Here is an 18753-nt window from a genome sequence, read left to right on the forward strand (position 1 = left end):
CAACTATAGATGAAGGGTAGCTTTGAGAGATAAAATACTGCAGCCAACAGGAGATCAGATAGGCAAAGAGAAATCCTGGTCAGAATCCCTTGGATAACATGAATTATTGAATTTTATTGACAGTGGGAGAAAATTTAAAACTGCAACAAATCAAACAGTTGAAAGGAAGTACAGACATACAGAAATGAGGTTGACAGGCAGTGCAAAATGTCTAAGAATGAATGTTTAGTGGACAAATGTAAGGCTGTAGTGGCTTGCATGGCTAGGTGAAAGGTTGATGCAGTCTTTAGAAAATTTAAAGACTTTTTTGAAGAAAAGAGAAGTGTCAGTATGAACATTGATGTCTTTGATGGCAATCTAGACTAAGCAAAGAAAGGAGAGGTGAAATGTGAAAGGAATATATAGAAAGGCAATACAAGGGAAATGGACTTCAAAGGAATATAATTGAAAAAGAATAGGAAGTAGCTGATGAAAAGATATTGCATGAAGAATTTGACAGAGCACTGAAATATCTATGTTGTAACAAGTATACTGGAATGGATGACATACCCTCATATTTGTTGATGTATTGGGAGAGCCAGCCATCACAGAACTATTCCATGTGTTGTGCCATTATATGAAACTGGTGAAAGATCCTCAGACTTCAAGAATGATGTAGGTATTCCTATTCCTAGAAAGGACGGAGCTGACAGGTGTGAATAATAGCAAACTATCATTTTATAATGTAATTGGACGGATAAAAAAATCTATCTGGCTGACTTTTCTGAAGTCTATCTCTTGCCCTAAACCTCACCAGTCCTTTTCCTTCACTCCTCTTCCTTCCTCTTCAACCCTTCTGCCGGGAGGAGGTGCCAATGGCGCTGAAAGCTTGCGTACGTAATACTTGTCATATGTGTGTTCTCCTGCTACCGCTTGGTGAGCAGATTTTTTTTTCCTTATCCAGTTACATTATATTTTCAAAAATTGATTAGGCCCCTATCTCCATTGATAAACTGTCATTTTAATAAGTCACAGTTGCAAACACTGATTCTAAGTATTTATGGAAAACATGAAAAACTGGCAAATGCAACCGAATAAAAATTCGCAAAAGGAGTCAAAGTTCAGGGAGAAGAAATAAAAAACTTGAGGTTTTCTGAAAACATTTTAATTCTGTCATAGAGGGCAAAGAACTTAGAAGAACAGTTGGACAAAATAGTGTGTGTGTTTTGCTGTTTGGGCAGCAAAATAATTGGTGATGACAGAAGTGGAGAGGATATAAAATTAGCAACGAAAACATTACAGGGAGGGGGAACACATTAGATGTAAACTCTCACGTGAAGGTATTTCTCTGGAGGGTAGCTGTGTATGTACATGAAATGTGTACAATAAACAGTCCACATAAGTAGAGAATAGAAGCTTTTGGAACATGGTACTGCAGGAAAATGTTTTAGATAGATGGAGAGATTAAATAACTATCAAGGAGATACTGAATCATATTATGATGAGAAAGAAATTTATGGTTCAACTTGATTAAAAGAATGGATCTGTTGATAGAACATATCCTGAGGCATCAAGAACTTTGGCCATAGACAGGTAAAAATTATGTAAGGAGATGAGGCTTGAGTACAATATGCAAGTTCAGATTTTAGAAACCCTGAATGAATTTTACCTGTCTGTTTTGCCAGTTTGGTTCACAAATTTTCCTAAACTATGACTCTGATAGTAGATCCTCTATAGCATGCAAATCAGTGCTCCATTCTTCTTCTGTCACATTAGCAGACAGTTCCTCCTCACCTCATACCAGCCCACAATGAACTTGTTTTACACCTATTTGCTCACACCTCTGTTTTTAACCATGGAATTCTTTTAAACTTTTAGTGTTGACAATTAGGCTTTTAAATTACCCAAAAGTTATTTTCAATTTTGAATATGTTAAATCTGTCCTTCCAGTGACAATTTGCACTTCGATTCCTTTATATTTTTTCCTGCAATCATTTTGCTTTAACTTGAATGCACTTCCTATTCATTCCATATCTAAGTATCTTGTTTTGTTCTATTCATTTCTGTTCACGATATTTTTTCTATTTCTCCTTTCATCACTCAGTTGAAGTAATTCTCCTCTTACCTACAGTTTCTCACAGTTTCCTCTTTTGTTCCTGTTAGCCCAACATCTGTGATTAGTCTTTTTAAATATATCTGTTCATCGGCAACTAAACTTCTACCGTTGTATTTGTTATTGCTGTATCTACAGCTTCAGAAAACCCTGAAAGTACACCCTCATTCCTCCGTATGCCTCTATCCTATTTACTTGTATGTTGCTTCTTCATGAGGATTTTCTTAAACTTCAGCATATTCTTCATCATTATCAAATTGTGATCATAGTTGAAATATCCTCATAGTGAAGACATACAGCAGGTTACTTCCAATCTTGATCACCATTCTCTAAAATGGTGGGAGTTATAGACGGAACTGAAAAACATGAAAAACAAGAAGACACAATGTTTTGATGACCTCAGTGTATATGAGGTGGTACCAAAACAAAAAGTTATTATTTTTTAAAAACTATATATTTTCAAATTGTTTACAAGACAACCTTATCCCCTCCAAAATACTCTCCATTACAACTGATACATTTGTCCCTCCCTCTTTTTTTTTCTTTTACTACTTCAATGTTGTCAAATCTGCGTCCTTCCATGGCCCTTGTCATGCATGGAAACATTAAAAAATTGCACCGAGCCTTCCTTTCGTGACCCTTTTCATGCATTGAAACATGAAAAAGTCGCACAGAGCCAGGTCAGGCAAGTAAGTTGTGTGGGGCAGCGGAACCATGCCATTTTTATCCAAACATGGTCACCTGTCTGCTGGAATAATAATAATAATTTTTTTTTTTTTTCTTTTACGAACACTGTTTGCCACAAATCTCTCAACAGGTAATCAGTTGCCTGTTGAGGGCCTGTGAACACAAGCTCTTGAATTTTTTCAATATTTTTGTCAATCTGGTCAGTTGATGGACGTCCAGAACGAGGTTTGTCATTAGTTGCCGTCGCCATTTTTAAATCGAACAAACCACTCATACACTTGCGGTATTCCCACAGCGTCATCTTGGTAAGCTGTTTTCAACATGAAAACAGTTTCAGCAGCATTTTTACTGAGTAGAAAACAAAGTTTCACAGCTGCACAGTGTTCACTTAAACTTACTCTCAAAAAACGAAACGAGAACAAAACAGCACGAGCAAAACCAATCACTGCAGATGAGCAGAACAAGCCAGGTTGACAAAATACATAGCACTAAACTGGCAATGAGTTGCGCCATACGCGTCTAGCGGCAGAAATGCGTACTACGCCAGTTTCGCCCACAGCAACGTTCCTCGTATGTTATAAAACCGGTTGCAATACTAAGTATTCATTAGCTTTATAGAGCACTTATAGGGAAGGCAAACAACATCCTTTAATACTAGACAAAACAAGTTGTTAGACCATAGTTGAAGATAGGATTTTTTAATTAATAATTTTTTTTATTTTTTTATTTTTATTTTTTATTTTTTTTATTTTATGAAAGTTGATTGAAATTGGTTCCCTGCTTCAGATACTTAGGAAGTGTCTCCTCTGAGAACAATACAGTAGAAAGGGAAGTACTCAACAGGATACAAAAGGTCTCAGGGTTCTACAGCGAAATGAGAAATCTAATTTGGGATAAGAAAATTCCGAATTAAGCTAAATGAACCATGTTCCACATTTAGACAAGATAAAAAATTAAATAAACAGGAACAAAGCATGGAAAGTGCTGACTGTGGTGCTATCGTCACATAATGTGAACAAATAATTGCAAAACAGGAAGAAAATACTTTGCTCCAGAAGTACCATGGAAATAACCCATGGAAAACCACAGATAATAATTTTTACAGACAGTAAATCAGAGATGGAGATAACAAGCTGGAAATGAGATAGATGATATCATTGACCATAAAATGTACAGTGGTGGGAATAAATAACAGCAAAATAGTGATAGGCAGGACATATAGCTAGGAAAATGGATGATAGATAAAGCAGGTTTTTGTAGATTCCAAAAGGTAAGACTGAGACAATTGTCTAATAGAAGATCGATAGATGACATTGGAAACCATGCAGGGGTGACATTGATGCATATAGCTGAAGGCATAAATGTGCAGAAAAGGTTAGAGGAGGCATTTATCTGTCAATTTACATCAGATGGCTGATGATGTATATGTAGAACAGTTCCTTCCCGCGCTCTGTTTCATCACTTAAACTTTGTTTGTGGGAGCTGAAAGTGAATTTTACATGCTCAGTATTGTACTCCAAGTGCATTTGTTGGTATTGTACTAGGTCTTATGAATTCCCATATGTTTCACATTTATCTACAATAATTTCTATTGATATAGAAAGCCTTCTTTTTTTACAGTATAAATTGTGAAGAAATTTTATGTTACTTTGTATCAAAAGAAAACCAAGCATTTACAAAAGTTCAAAACAAAGTTTGGTTGATATAGCTTCTTAAAATTCATTAAAAAAGGGCTGTAAAGATCAAATTATTTGTATATACAGTGTTTTTGCAGTTCCACACCAATTTCAATAAAAAGTTCTCAGAAACTATACAACTTTTAACCAATTTATGTCCTTGTTTTCATTTACTAATTGGTTAATCGGTCTTACTATGAATTTCCTTATGTGTTTCTTGCCCATTTTTAATATATAGTTGTATTTTCATTTTTTGCCCTTTATACAGTGGAATCCTGAGGAACCTGACTATGGTAGAGCTAAAGCTGATTGTATTGAAAAATTTAAGATACCAGAATTTGAAGAAGATTCATCAGAAACGAAGGGTCAAAAGAGTTTCTTATACACGTAAGTGATGCATACATCAAAATGTGATGTGCTATAATTATGTTTATTGGTATGTATTTTAAAAAGAAAATGTATCATTGAAGAACCGACATCTTACCCCATAAAGGAGGCCTTTTATCTTGTTAATGACAGAAAAGCACCCTACCTTCACAGGTTTAGCCACTATAAAAAGGAGACATACTACTTTGAAGCTCAATTCATTTTGCGTGTGTGTGTGTGTGTGTGTGTGTGTGTGTGTGTGTGTGTGTGTGTGTGTGTGTTAAAAAAATATGATCCTATGGCATCAGCATCTAAAATTCCCACATGAGAAATTCAACAGCCACAGTGCTTTATTATTTAAATGTGCTGATTTGTTTCTGCAGCAGTAAAGTGTATGGTGCAGTCAGCAGCATCTAAGGCAAATAAATTAAACTTTTCTGCTTCATGTACTTGATACAGTCCTTTTTTAAATGACCTTATTCCAAAACTTCAGTTTTTGTGGACAAAGAAAAACATCCTTCGGATGAATATAAGGAATGCAACTGAATGAGCTTCCCAAGGTTTAAAGAACAGAATGAAATGGATGTTTTGCTGTTATTGCTGTTGCTAAGTGTCACACTCTCTTCGGGGAAGAAATAAGGTCCGTTTCTTGGGGATGCATTTCATAAGCATTGTCAAGTTATGTTTTTAGTCGTATTTTAAGTTGGCTCTTTTTTTTTACTTGTACATTTTTAATCAAATAAGTTTTATATACAGTTTTTTTTCACCAATTGCAATAAAAAGTTCTCAAACTATACAACTTTTATCCGATTTATGACCTTGTTTCCACTTAGTAAGTGATTAATTGGTCTTACTATGAAGTTCCTTATGTCTTTCTTGTCAATTTTTTTAAATGTATAGTTGTATTTCCTTTTTTGTGGTACTAATTTGATCTTTTAATCAAAGTATACGTACAGGCCATTTCATCGAATCATCATAGAAATACCTACATTCATGTGGAATATAATCAAGTAAATATTAAATGTCATGCATTTTTTTCTGGTTAATAGCCTTTTCAGAATTTCTAGAAATAAAAGATATGGTTCTGTAATCCTCTTGTGTATTCAGAATCACATGACTGTAACTTACTATGTTGAAAATACATAAGGAATATAGTTGAAACCTGACTTTCTGAAACACGTCATTTTGTGTGTTTCGTTCAAAATTCCCCTTTTCTGGTTGTATGTTGGTCACCACATAGGGAAGCTGTAGATATCTTCAGTTTCTATTAAATTTATGGTGAAATTACAATTTTTGGAAGCATTGGCAATCATTTCATGATATTATTTCACAGTATTCACTTTATTTATTTACTTGGTCCTGTTGATTACATATTATACAAACAGTGTACAAGTAATATAGGACAAGTCAGTTGATGCAATTACAGTAGTACATGAACATTTATACATCACACTGCACAGACATTTGTTTATTTATCAAGGACAATTACTTGCATGCAGTATTAAAGCTTGCATTATGCCAAAAACAGTTTAAGTGACTGTTTAAAATAGTAGAATAAGTGACAGTGCATATTTTTATGCTACTGACATACCGGGTGATCAAAAAGTCAATATAAATTTGAAAACTGAATAAGTCACAGAATAATGTAGATAGAGAGGTTCAAATTGACACACATGCTTGGAATGACATGTGGTTTTATTAGAATCAAAAAAATACAAAAGTTCAAAAAATGTCCGACAGATGGCGCTTCATCTGATCAGAATAGCAATAATTAGCATAACAAAATAATACAAAGCAAAGATGATGTTCTTTACAGGAAATTCTCAGTATGTCCACCATCATTCCTCAGCAATAGCTGTAGTCGAGGAATAATGTTGTGAACAGCACTGTAAAGCATGTCCAGAGTTATGGTGAGGCATTGGCGTCGGATGTTGTCTTTCAGCATCCATAGAGATGTCGGTCGATCACGATACACTTGCGACTTCAGGTAACCCCAAAGCCAATAATCGCACAGACTGAGGTCTGGGGACCTGGGAGGCCAAGCATGAAGAAAGTGGCGGCTGAGCACATGATCACCACCAAACGACGTGCGCAAGAGCTCTTTCACACATCTAGCAATATGGGGTGGAGCGTCATCCTGCATAAACATCATACATTCGAGCAGGTGTTTATCAGCCAGGCTGGGGATGATGCGATTCTGTAACATATTGGTGTACCTCTCACCCGTCACGGTAGCAGTTACAAAACAAGAATCACGCATTTCCTCGGAGAAAAAAAGGCCCGATAACGGTAGATGTGGTAAATCCAACCCATACCGTGACTTTTTCGTCGTGCAATGGAGTTTCCACGACAGTTCTAGGATTTTCAGTAGCCCAAATTCTGCAGTTGTGGGCGTTGAAAGACCCTCGGAGCTTGAAATGAGCTTCGTCAGTCCACAACATGTTACTCAACCAATTGTCATCTTCCGCCATGTTTTAAAACGCCACACCGCAAATGCCCTCTGCCTCACTAAATCGCCAGGTAACAGTTCATGATGCCGATGGATTTTGTACGGATAGCATCAGAGGGTACGCCTAAGTGCCAACCAAACAGTAGTGTATGGAATGCCGGTGCGACGTGCGACTGCATGAGTGCTGACTTCCCCATGCATAGACAAACCCACTACAGTCTCCATTTCTTCCTGAACTGTATCAGCAGCATTACGCTTGTGCTCGGTTGGCCACTAGGGGGGGTCTATCGTCTAAACAACCTGTGGCTTCGAACTCTGAAATCATTCTCGTCACGGCTGCATTTGTCAATGGACCTTTACCCGTTCAAATCCCCTTCCTATGGCGATAGGATCGTAGCACATTCCCCATTCTGATAATACAGCTTCACTAAAAGTGCCTTTTCAGGTAACTCCAACATGCTGCGACTGCTGGCGCATCTGATTCTCTCTCTCATTACAGCTCCTTTTATACACGATTGTCATGCGCAGGCACTGATGTTTTGCTGTCCATCGCCATCTGTCGGACATATTGTGAACGCTTTTTCTTTTTCTTCTTCTTCTTCTTCTTCTTCTTCTTCAACCCCATGTCATTCCAGGCATGTGTGTCATTAGTCTGTGGTTTATTAAGTTTTCAAATTTATACTGACTTTTTGGTCACCCGGTATATAAACAAGTAAATTTTCTTCATGGTCATGATTTGAATTGAATACAAACTTTAACTGCATTCCTTAAGAAGAGGTTTAAGTGAATGCTCAAGTGAGTGGGATACATGGGAGTCCACGTTTTCTGGTAATGACACAGATAAATTTACATTTTATCACCACAATTTCAGTTGAACTACAAGTAACAGCATCACACTTTATTTTTAAGGGCGTGCTTTTCTTAGGCAGTTTCCCCCATTCTTATACCTTATAACTCTAAGTATACATTCATTTTATAGAAAGTTTGTTCAATGAGGAATAATTTTAGTTTCCTTTTGAAAACCTGTACATTACTTATTTCCCTTTTTATATTGATAGGGAGCTTATTGAAGACCTTTATGCCTGACTCAGTAACTCCCCTATGTGCTTTTGTGAGAGTTGTAGAGCCTTGGTGAAAATTTTTCACCTGTCCTGTGTCATGGTTGTGGATGTCACAATTTTTCTGAAACGATTCCCTGTTGTTGGCTACAAATAACATCATTGAGTATATATACTGACCTGTGATGGTAAGTATCCTGAGAGATTTGAAGAGACCTCTGCAAGATGCCCTATTAGGGACCCCACATATTAGTCTCACTGCTCATTTCTGTATTCTGAAGACTTTTTCAACACCTGCAGCATTTCCCCAGAAGATTATGCCATAGGAGAGAACAGAATGAAAATATGCAAAATATGATAACAACATTATGTCTCTGTCTACTAACTGATGGAGAGCTCTTAGTGCAAAGCATGATGAGCCAAGTTTCTTGACCAGCTGATCAATTTGTTCGGTCCATCTTAGGTGACTATCTATCTGGATACCTAGGAATTTTGTATGTGTGGTTTAATTAATTTTGTGATTGTTAACATGAATTTCAGGAGCTTTAATTTTTTATTTTTTGTCAGAAACTGTATCATATTGGTTTTTGAAAGATTTAAGGTTATGCTATTCGCAGTGAACCATTTGTGTACTTGAATAGAGACTGTCATGGCTGTATCCTGCATTGTGGAGTTGGGTCCTTTTATGAGGATACTTGTATCGTTGGCAAACATTACTATTTTTGCTCTGTTATTAATTGTGAGTGGTAGATCATTAATGTAGATCAGGAAAATTAGTGGCCCAAGAATTGAGCTCTGTGGGACTCCATACTTTTTATTCCCCAGTCTGATTTTAATGCTCTACCTGTCCCCCTTAAGACAACCCTTTATTTCCTGTTCTGTAAGTATGATTCTAAACAAGTCAAAGATTTGTCTTTAATGCCATAATGTGGAAGCTTTTTTAAGAGTGTGTTGTGATCTACACATTCAAATGCCTTGGCAAGGTCACAAAATATCCCCATTGGACACCTTTTGTAATTTAGTTCACCCAAAATTTCATTTGTTAGGTTAAATATAGCTCTGTCTGTGGAGGAGCCAGTAAGCCATTTTGTGTAGTGTGACTATAAATCCTATCATACACTATTCTCTCAAATACCTTTGAGAATACTGGCAGCAGAGGGATGGGCCGATAGTTGGATATTTCATCCCTTGCTCCACTTTTATGGATTGGCATCATTACTGCATGTTTTAATCTATCTGGGAAAACATCAGTTTTCATAGATTGATTACACAAATAGCACAATATATAACTGATTAAGTCTGCACATGATTTTAAAAACCTACTTGATATGCCATTGTATCCACAGGAATCTGAGTTTTTGAGTAATTTTATATTTTTTTTTTTTTCCAATTTCTTTAGGGGTTGTACTTCTGAAATGAAGTGCTACTTTAGATGTTGTTTGCATGTGGTTAAGTAGTTCAATAGCTTCTGTGTGAGACTGTTTATTATGGTTCACTGTTTTTTCTCCTGGTTACCCATTTCACCATGGAAAATTTCCTGTCACATACATCACACAAATGTTAACAAATAGGAAAAAACTGGTCAACTTTATTAAAACGCTCCTGTGCCCACCAAAGATGCACGCACCCGAATTTTACTGGGATTTTTACTTTGCCCAACACAACCATTGGAAAACAACAGTAGCTCCTTGACATTTTCTGGTACGTATTCCTTTATATAACAATGAGAATGCACATACTTCATTTGCTCCTTTCTTCGTATATGTCTTCTTAGTATATGTACATTGCAGACTCATTATTCTTCATGTTCTGTATAAAAAATACATTTACCCACAGCTGCTGAACTTGAGCTACGAAAAGCAAAACATAGCACATAGTGTTTAGGTATTAAATAGATGGCATACGGAGATGATGACCATTTATAGGACATTATTCCAGGAGTAAATACCTTTCAAAAATGATGTCACTGCAAACAAGTCGCAGAACCACATTTACACTGTGTAAAATAAAGGCCTTCTCTCGCAGAAAGATATATCTGTGTGTAGAATTTTGTCTCATTCTTAACTGTTTGTCAAAATTGGGAGTAAGACTTTTTCAGTTGTACAGTACAGTGTCTAAGGGAAAAAGTGAAGCTCGACATTTTGGTCCAGATGAGCCAGTCAGGGCTGACTAACTGTTATGGCATTTTCTGCCATTAACTTCATTTGGATGCAGTATGGAGGGGCATTGGGTCACCTCTTTCCTGGTTGTGGTCAGCTTTCTTTTCCTTGGAGCTTAAGTCAAGCTACTACTCGTCAGTTCCCTCACGAGGCTGAGTGCACCCCATTCCAGTTCTCCCATCAAGGAAAAATCCTTTTAAGAACAGGGAATCAAACCCAGATCCTCCACGTAGCAGTAAGACACAATGACCACTGAGTTACAGAGGCAGACTGCAATGTTTTAATATAGCTGCACTGTGGGTAGCATGCATATTCATGCTTTCCTTCATCCGGTGGCACAGATTTTCCTTTCCTTGCCATGGGAAAGCTGTTGTATTCAAATGCCCTAGGCTACTATTGTAATATAGTGACCTCTTATTTTGAAAGTGGCATAAGCCCATTCTTTTTAAAACAATGAGAGATCACATAACAGCTTTTTGTACTAAATTAATCACAAAATACAGTAAAACCCCATTTTAACTTTCCCGCATTTTACATTGACGTCATACTCCTACCATTAACAGCTGTGTGTTGCAACATTTCAAGTTTTCTTTGAGGTTATCACGACCTTTAACACTGATTTTCATACAGATTTCTGCAAAAAGTGCCTCGTGTTCCTGCTCAAAGTCACCTTTGGAACAATGCAGAAAATGCAGAATATACACCAAGCTATTGATCCTGCAATGTAGCATTGAGTCTGTTATAGAAGGTTTTCGTTCTCGGCCCGTTGGGTCATGGTCCCCTGAATTAACAAACTCTCAGTGTTTGGAAGTTGCAAAAGTATGCTGAGTCACTGCTTTAATGACGATCATGGTCTGACAATAGTGACATTAGTAGCAACCTTGTTTCTGCTCATTGTGTTTTATTAGAACAGCTTTAATTAAATTTCAGTCATTTATAGAAATAAATGCCACTTGTGAAGATGGCCGCCTCTATAAATGGCTTTCACAAATCGTTCCACATGAAATACACCAATCCATACTAGGCACACAGTCTTAAGTTGGTATGAGCTGATGTCATACGTAAACATTCCTCTATACGTTCCATAACACAACAGAAGATTCCACCATCCTTCTTACCCTGGATGTCCCTTAACCAAGTGACCACCTTTTTAGCATCTGTAGATGTCTCGCTTATTGTTCTCCTTTTTGAAGGCTGCCAACTTTAATATTTTAACCAGTATTTTGTTACAAGTTTTATTTACTAAAATAATCAATTTTTGAGAATATAATGTATTGGTTAGATAAAAAAATCTACTCACCAAGTGGCGGCTGGAGAACACACATATGAAAAGTATTAAATGTGGAAGCTTTCAGAACCAGTGGCTCCTCCTGGCAGAGGGATTGAAGGGAAAGGAAAAGAGGTTTAGGAAATGGTGAGAGTTCAGAAAAGCTACCCAAAACCCTAAGTCAGAAGAGACTTACAGAATGGAATGGGGAGAAGAGGCTGATTCTTAGGGACTGCCTAGTGCATTGTATGTGATAAAGGGAGGAGGGGGGGGGGGGGGAGGGGGACAGACAGGTCAGAAAATGAAAAAATGTGGAAAACTAAGAGTAGTGAAGAAATACTGAGACCAAAGAAATTAACGTAAATTAAGACTAGGTTGGTGGCGAGAGCCAAGGCTATGTTGTAATGCCAGTTGCCTCCTGTGGAGTTCTGAGAAACTGGTGTCTTGGGAAAGAATCCAGATGGTATGTGTGGTGAAATGGGCACTGATATCATGACTGTCATGTTGTAGAGCGTGTTCTGCAACAGGTTGTTTTGTGTTGTCATTATTCACCCTCTGCTTATGCCCAAACTGATAACTTGGTGGCAGTCATGCTGATGTACCAGGTATCAGTTAGGATGAATGGGCACAGGCAGAGGGTGTGTACTGCAGGTTGTATACGACCTGGGAGAAAACTGGGAAAAACCCCAGAATCTTTTTAGAATTCCGGGATATTTTCTCTCCCCCCCCCCCCCCCCCCCCACTGCCCCCCCCCTTTTTTTGGGTAGGTAAGAAATAATACTTTAACAAAGGATATTACTGCATCCCGCTACAGCAGAATAATACTGCAGCAATAAAACATGAACGAGAGAAGACAACTAATATAAAGCTTAAGTTACAAAGGAAATACACCATGTACACAACAAAACACAGTTCTCATAGAAGCGTCGGCCAGTAGCAAAATGTGTCAAAGGCTTTAGGAAGACTATGCAATGCTTCATAACAACAAATTACCTCCGATGAGCATGACGACATATCTGTTTACATTAGAAACTTCCTGGCAGATTAAAACTGTGTGCCGGACCGAGACTCAAACTCAGGACCTTTGCCTTTCGCGGGCAAGTGCTCTACCATCTGAGCTACCCAAGCATGACTCACGACCCATCCTCACAGCTTCAGTTCTGCCAGTACCTCGTCTCCTATGTTCCAAACATCACAGGAGCTCTTCTGCGAGGTTCATAGAAGAGCTCCTGTGAAGTGTGCCGGACCGAGACTCGAACTCGGGACGGCAGAGCACTTGCCCGTGAATGACAAAGGTCCCACGTTTGAGTCTCGGTCTGGCACACAGTTTTAATCTGCCAGGAAGTTTCATATCAGCGCACACTCCGCTGGAGAGTGAATATCTCATTCTGTTTACATTAGATTCGTGTGAGCAGTTGTGAGTGGTCCCATGTGCATGCGCAGTTGATTTGCGCATGTACTGTCTCCCGCTTCTGGCTACGAAGTGTGGCTGTTAGCTGTATAAGCAAGCAGCAAGATGCTACCCGGAAAAATTTTACTGACGCGTGCAAGGTGCCATATTCACTGGGAGCAAACCAGGGTATCTGCGTGGGCAGCAATTTCAGTCAAGCATTAATCTCCTTTCAGAACAATGAAGTTATTTTTGTTGATTTGCTAAAGAAATATAGCTTTATTAATCTTTTCAGCTGAGGCTGTCAATTTATTTGAAACTAAGTGTTTAATTCCACACTGTTGGCTAGTTTCAATTGTTCGCGGCATTTCCAAAGAGCATATTTTCATCTTCTAGCACGTAAGGCATTATTCCATAATAAAGAACTGAAAACAAGATAATTCAGTACTGGTACTCCAATAAAATTTACAACCGAATCTGGATGTACGAATGTGCACTTTTAGTATGGTTCATGAAATTCCTTTGATGTCTTGTTTCTTTTAAGACGCAAGATCTTTTAATGTTTTACACGTACGGACATACGGACTTCCTGTGTCATTGTAGCTGCGCAAGCACAGTGACGCCTGTTATCTGGCACTCTCTGGCAACTGTTGAAACAAATGATTGATTGAAAAGCGTTACTTTCAAAGTAAATTTCCTTTTACACAAGATGAACTAAGTGCCAGAATGTGCGATGAATTTCAAAATAACAAAGCATTTGACTCTTATTTAAAAATCAACTATTTGAGGACGGCCATTTAGAAAAAATTTCGAGCCCAGAAGATCAGGCATTTATGTCGGTATTAAAAATTTTACTGGCACATTTGTGTGATGTATCTTAAAAGTGTCACACGCACAAAAAAATCAACATTATATGTTAAATTTAGCTTCTCTTGCAGCTTAATAGTTGTTGAGACCTATATTATATGTGAAAGCTCTGCTTTTCTTGTAGCAACAATAAGTATATTAATTTACACCATTAACTTTTCCTGTTTGTTTGTACACACTATTTAACAGTGATAATGCTATTAGCTAATTACATCATGTGTACTAAGCTCTGAATATTCGCTGTATTGGCTGGTGAGATCACGTGACATCAGGTATGACTGGCTTACGAAACTGAATCGCAATCTCGATTTCAATGCTTCAGAAAGTAACATGTGGTGTTTGGTGTAATTCGAATTTATACTTTCGTAATACAAAAATAAGCAGCGTATATTATCTTTTTTTCTCAGTTTCATTTTCGAAAGGGCTGTGATATTCTACACTGGTGTATAAAACCATAACCATTAAAAGGATTGATAAGTTTTACAGTTCCAAGGAAAAATATTATGTCACTTAACATGGAAAAAGTGTATTTTCACCCAGGAGAAAGTGTGATTTTAATCGGGAAATCCGCGAAAAATCTGGGAGTTTTTTTCCTTGTCTGCGTATACATCCTGTTACTGGCAACACACAGTATCCTGTTGCTGCGTGTGCACATGACCATCATGATTTCTCTACCAGTTTCACCAAACATGCCATCTGGATTCTTTCCTGAGACACCAGTCTCTCAGAACTCCGCAGTTGGGGACTGATGCTACAACATGCCCTTTGTTCTCACCACTCATTTGTACTGAACTTGAGTTAATTTCCTCTCTAAGCATTTCTACGCAGTTACTACTCCTTTCTCCACTCTGTTTAAGTTTCCAACATCTTTCATTTTCTGACCTGTCTGTTTTTCGCCGTCCCCCTCCCAACTCAATCATATACAATGCACTTAGTTTTTTGCTCTTATCAACTCGTGCTTGATGTTTTAGCAGTAATCTCTGTCTTGCATTTGCAATGTCTTCCACCTTTTATCACTCACATTTTCAGATCTTGTAAGTCTCTCCTGACCAGGGATTTGAGATGACTTTTCCATACTATATCCCTTTACCTAAACCTCAGCACTCGTTTTCCTTCACCTACTTCCTTCTCCTTCAATCCTCATGCCAGGAGGGGAACCACTGGCTCTGAAAGCTTGCGTATGTAATACCGTTCATATGTGTGTTCTCCTGCCACCGCTTGGCGAGTGGATTTTTTATCCCTCTAATACATTAAGTTTTATTTACTGTAATTTTATAATGATTATCAGTAATAAGTCTCACATTAGAACACAAATATCTTTTTAATGTGATTTCATGGAAGACTTTTGCTTCCACGTTTGTTTACACCATGGACATGATAGGAACAAAGAGGGAAGCCCACACATTCGTCTGTGTGTTTGTGTGTGTGTGTGTGTGTGTGTGTGTGTGTGTCAGCACATAGCCACTGCCTTTGTGATCAATATTTTGTAGAGCTAACTGCTGTTAGAAAAAGAAATAATTAGTTATTTCAGATGTTTTAAATAGGCAAAATTTAAATTGTTTAGTTTCATATTTTTAATAATTTAAGAGAAGGACAATATAAAAAGAATTCATTTTCACTTGTTGTGTTTCCTATGCTTTCCTGTATTTCACACTTTCCTGCATTTTACCCTTTTTTGGGTCAGTCTGCAGAAAAGTGTAAAAAGGGTGTTTTACTGTACATCGTATCTCATTTGTTCAGAAAGCACTTTCGTTGAAGGGTCACACAAAATTGTATTCACAGCTGCTCATTGCACCTTTGTTATACTGTTGTGTATTTTGCCACAATACCGTGATGTTTTCTAGTGAACATTGACTGCTGAGGCCATGAGAATTAGCTGCATGGTGCCTAACAAAATTGTGACAAGTCTCATAAGTTTGATCTAGCCCTTGGGTGTTGTGTGGGATGTTATAGCAGACAAGAGTTCTACACTCTTATGGACATTAAATCATTTAACTTTGGGTGCATTCTTGTGGTACTTGATATCAAGTGGCTTTGTCTGTTTCGTATATGTTATCTGCTATCCTACCATACATTGATTATCATTCGCTAGCTTCTCTCTCTTAATACATTTCTAGCATGTGTGATACTGTACTCTGCCTTTGCTTACAGCTGTCACTATAGAATCAATAGGAGAGGAAATGATTGTATGTGTGACAAGTAGCTTACTTTTCCTTGTTTATAGTAATGTAATTAACCCCCCCCCCCCCCCCCCATGAACCATAGACTTTGCTGTTGATGGGGAGGCTTGCGTGCCTCACCAATACAGATAGACATACTGAAGGTTCAACCACAACGGAGGGGTATCTGTTGAGAGGCCAGACAAACGTGTGGTTCCTGTAGAGGGGCAGCAGCCTTTTCAGTAGTTGCTGGGGCAACACTCAGGATGATTGACTGATATGGCCTTGTAACACTAACAAAAATGGCCTTGCTGTGCTGGTACTGTGAACGGCTGAGAGCAAGGGGAAACTACAGCTGTAATTTTTCCCGAGGGCATGCAGCTTTACTGTATGGTTGAATGATGATGGCGTCCTCTTGGGTAAAATATTCCGGAGGTAAAATAGTCCTCCATTCGGATCTCTGGGCAGGGACTACTCAATAGGACATCGTTATCAGGAGAAGGAAAACTGGCGTTCTACGGATCGGAGAGTGGAATGTCAGATCCCTTAATTGGGGAGGTAGGTTAGAAATTTTAAAAAGGGATATCGATAGGTTAAAGTTAGATATAGTGGGAATTAGCGAAGTTCGGTGGCAGGAGGAGCAAGACTTTTGGTCAGGTGAATACAGGGTTATAAATACAAAATCAAATAGGGGTAATGCAGGAGTAGGATTAATAATGAATAAAAAAATAGGAGTGCGGGTAAGCTACTACAAACAGCATAGTGAACACATTATTGTGGCCAAGATAGACACGAAGCCCATGCCTACTGCAGTAGTACAAATTTATATGCCAACTAGCTCTGCAGATGACGAAGAAATTGAAGAAATGTATGATGAGATAAAAGAAATTATTCAGATAGTGAAGGGAGATGAAAATTTAATAATCATAGGTAACTGGAATCGGATAGTAGGAAAAGGAAGAGAAGGAAACATAGTAGCTGAATATGGATTGGGGGGAAGAAATGAAAGAGGAAGCTGCCTGGTAGAATTTTGCACAGAGCACAACTTAATCATAGCTAACATTTTGTTCAAGAATCATAAAAGAAGATTGTATACATGGAAGAAGCCTGGAGATACTGACAGGTTTCAGATAGATTATATAATGGTAAGACAGAGATTTAGGAACCAGGTTTTAAATTGGAAGACATTTCCAGGGGCAGATGTGGACTCTGACCACAATCTATTGGTTAGAACTGTAGATTAAAACTGAAGAAACTGCAAAAAGGTGGGAATTTCAGGAGATGGGACCTGGATAAACTGACTAAACCAGAGGTTGTACAGAGTTTCAGGGAGAGCTTAAGTAAACAATTGTCACAAATGGGGAAAGAAATATGGTAGAAGAAGAACAGGTAGCTCTGAGGGATGAAGTAGTGAAGGCAGCAGAGAATCAAGTAGGTAAAAAGACAAGGGCTAGTAGAAATTCTTGGGTAACAGAAGAAATATTGAATTTAATTCATGAAAGGAAAAAATATAAAAATGCGGTAAATGAAGCAGGCAAAAAGGAATACAAGCGTCTCAAAAATGAGATCGAAAGGAAGTACAAAATCGCTAAGCAGGGATGGCTAGAGGACAAATGTAAGGATGTAGAGGCTTATCTCACTAGGGGTAAGATAGATACTGCCTACAGGAAATTAAAGAGACCTTTGGAGAAAAGAGAACCACTTGTATGAATATCAAGAGCTCAGATGGAAACCCAGTTCTAAGCAAAGAAAGGAAAGCAGAAAGGTGGAAGGAATATATAGAGGATCTATACAAGGGCAATGCACTTGAGGACAATATTATGGAAATCGAAGAGGATGTAGATGATGATGAAATTGGAGATATGATACTGCATGAAGAGTTTGACAGAGCACTGAAAGACCTGAGCCATTCCTGACAAAACTCTACCATCTGGTGAGCAAAATGTATGAGACAGGTGAAATACCCTCAAGAATATAATAATTCCAATCCCAAAGAAAGCAGTTGTTGACAGATGTGAAAATTACCGAACTATCAGTTTGATAAGTCACGGCTGTAAAATACTATTGCGAATTCTTTACAGACGAATGAAATAACTGGTAGAAGCCGACCTCGGAGAAGATTAGTTTGGATTCCATAGAAATATTGGAACACGTGAGGCAATTTTGACCCTACAACTTATCTTAGAAGCTAGATTAAGGAAAGGCAAACAAACCTTTCTAGCATTTGTAGACTAAGAGAAAGCTTTTGACAATGTTGACTGGAATACTCTCTTTCAAATTCTGAAGGTGGCAGGAGTAAAATACAGGGAGCGAAAGGCTATTTACAATTTGTACAGAAAGCAGATGGCAGTTATAAGAGTCAAGGGACATGAAAGGGAAGCAGTGGTTGGGAGGGGAGTGAGACAGGGTTGTAGTCTCTCCCCGATGTTATTCAATCTGTATATTGAGCAAGCAGTGAAGGAAACAAAAGAAAAATTCGGAGTAGGTATTAAAATCCATGGAGAAGAAATAAAAACTTTAAGGTTCGCCAATGACATTGTAATTCTGTCAGAGACAGCAAAGGACTTGGAAGAGCAGTTGAAC

General features: G+C 38.0%; 1 protein-coding gene across 5 annotated transcripts in view; it reads left to right on the forward strand.

The window, feature by feature from the left end:
- LOC126184526 (uncharacterized) overlaps nucleotides 1-18753 on the forward strand; it is a 338097-nt gene that overhangs the window by 146522 nt on the left and 172822 nt on the right. For all 5 annotated transcript variants that reach the window (XM_049926932.1, XM_049926965.1, XM_049926957.1 and 2 more), the window contains one exon: nucleotides 4724-4842. In XM_049926932.1, coding sequence (XP_049782889.1) covers nucleotides 4724-4842 — 119 coding nt within the window. The remainder of the gene's footprint in view (nucleotides 1-4723; nucleotides 4843-18753) is intronic.

Source organism: Schistocerca cancellata, chromosome 1 (assembly GCF_023864275.1).
Source record: "Schistocerca cancellata isolate TAMUIC-IGC-003103 chromosome 1, iqSchCanc2.1, whole genome shotgun sequence".
In the NCBI taxonomy this organism is placed as follows: Eukaryota; Metazoa; Arthropoda; class Insecta; order Orthoptera; family Acrididae; genus Schistocerca; species Schistocerca cancellata.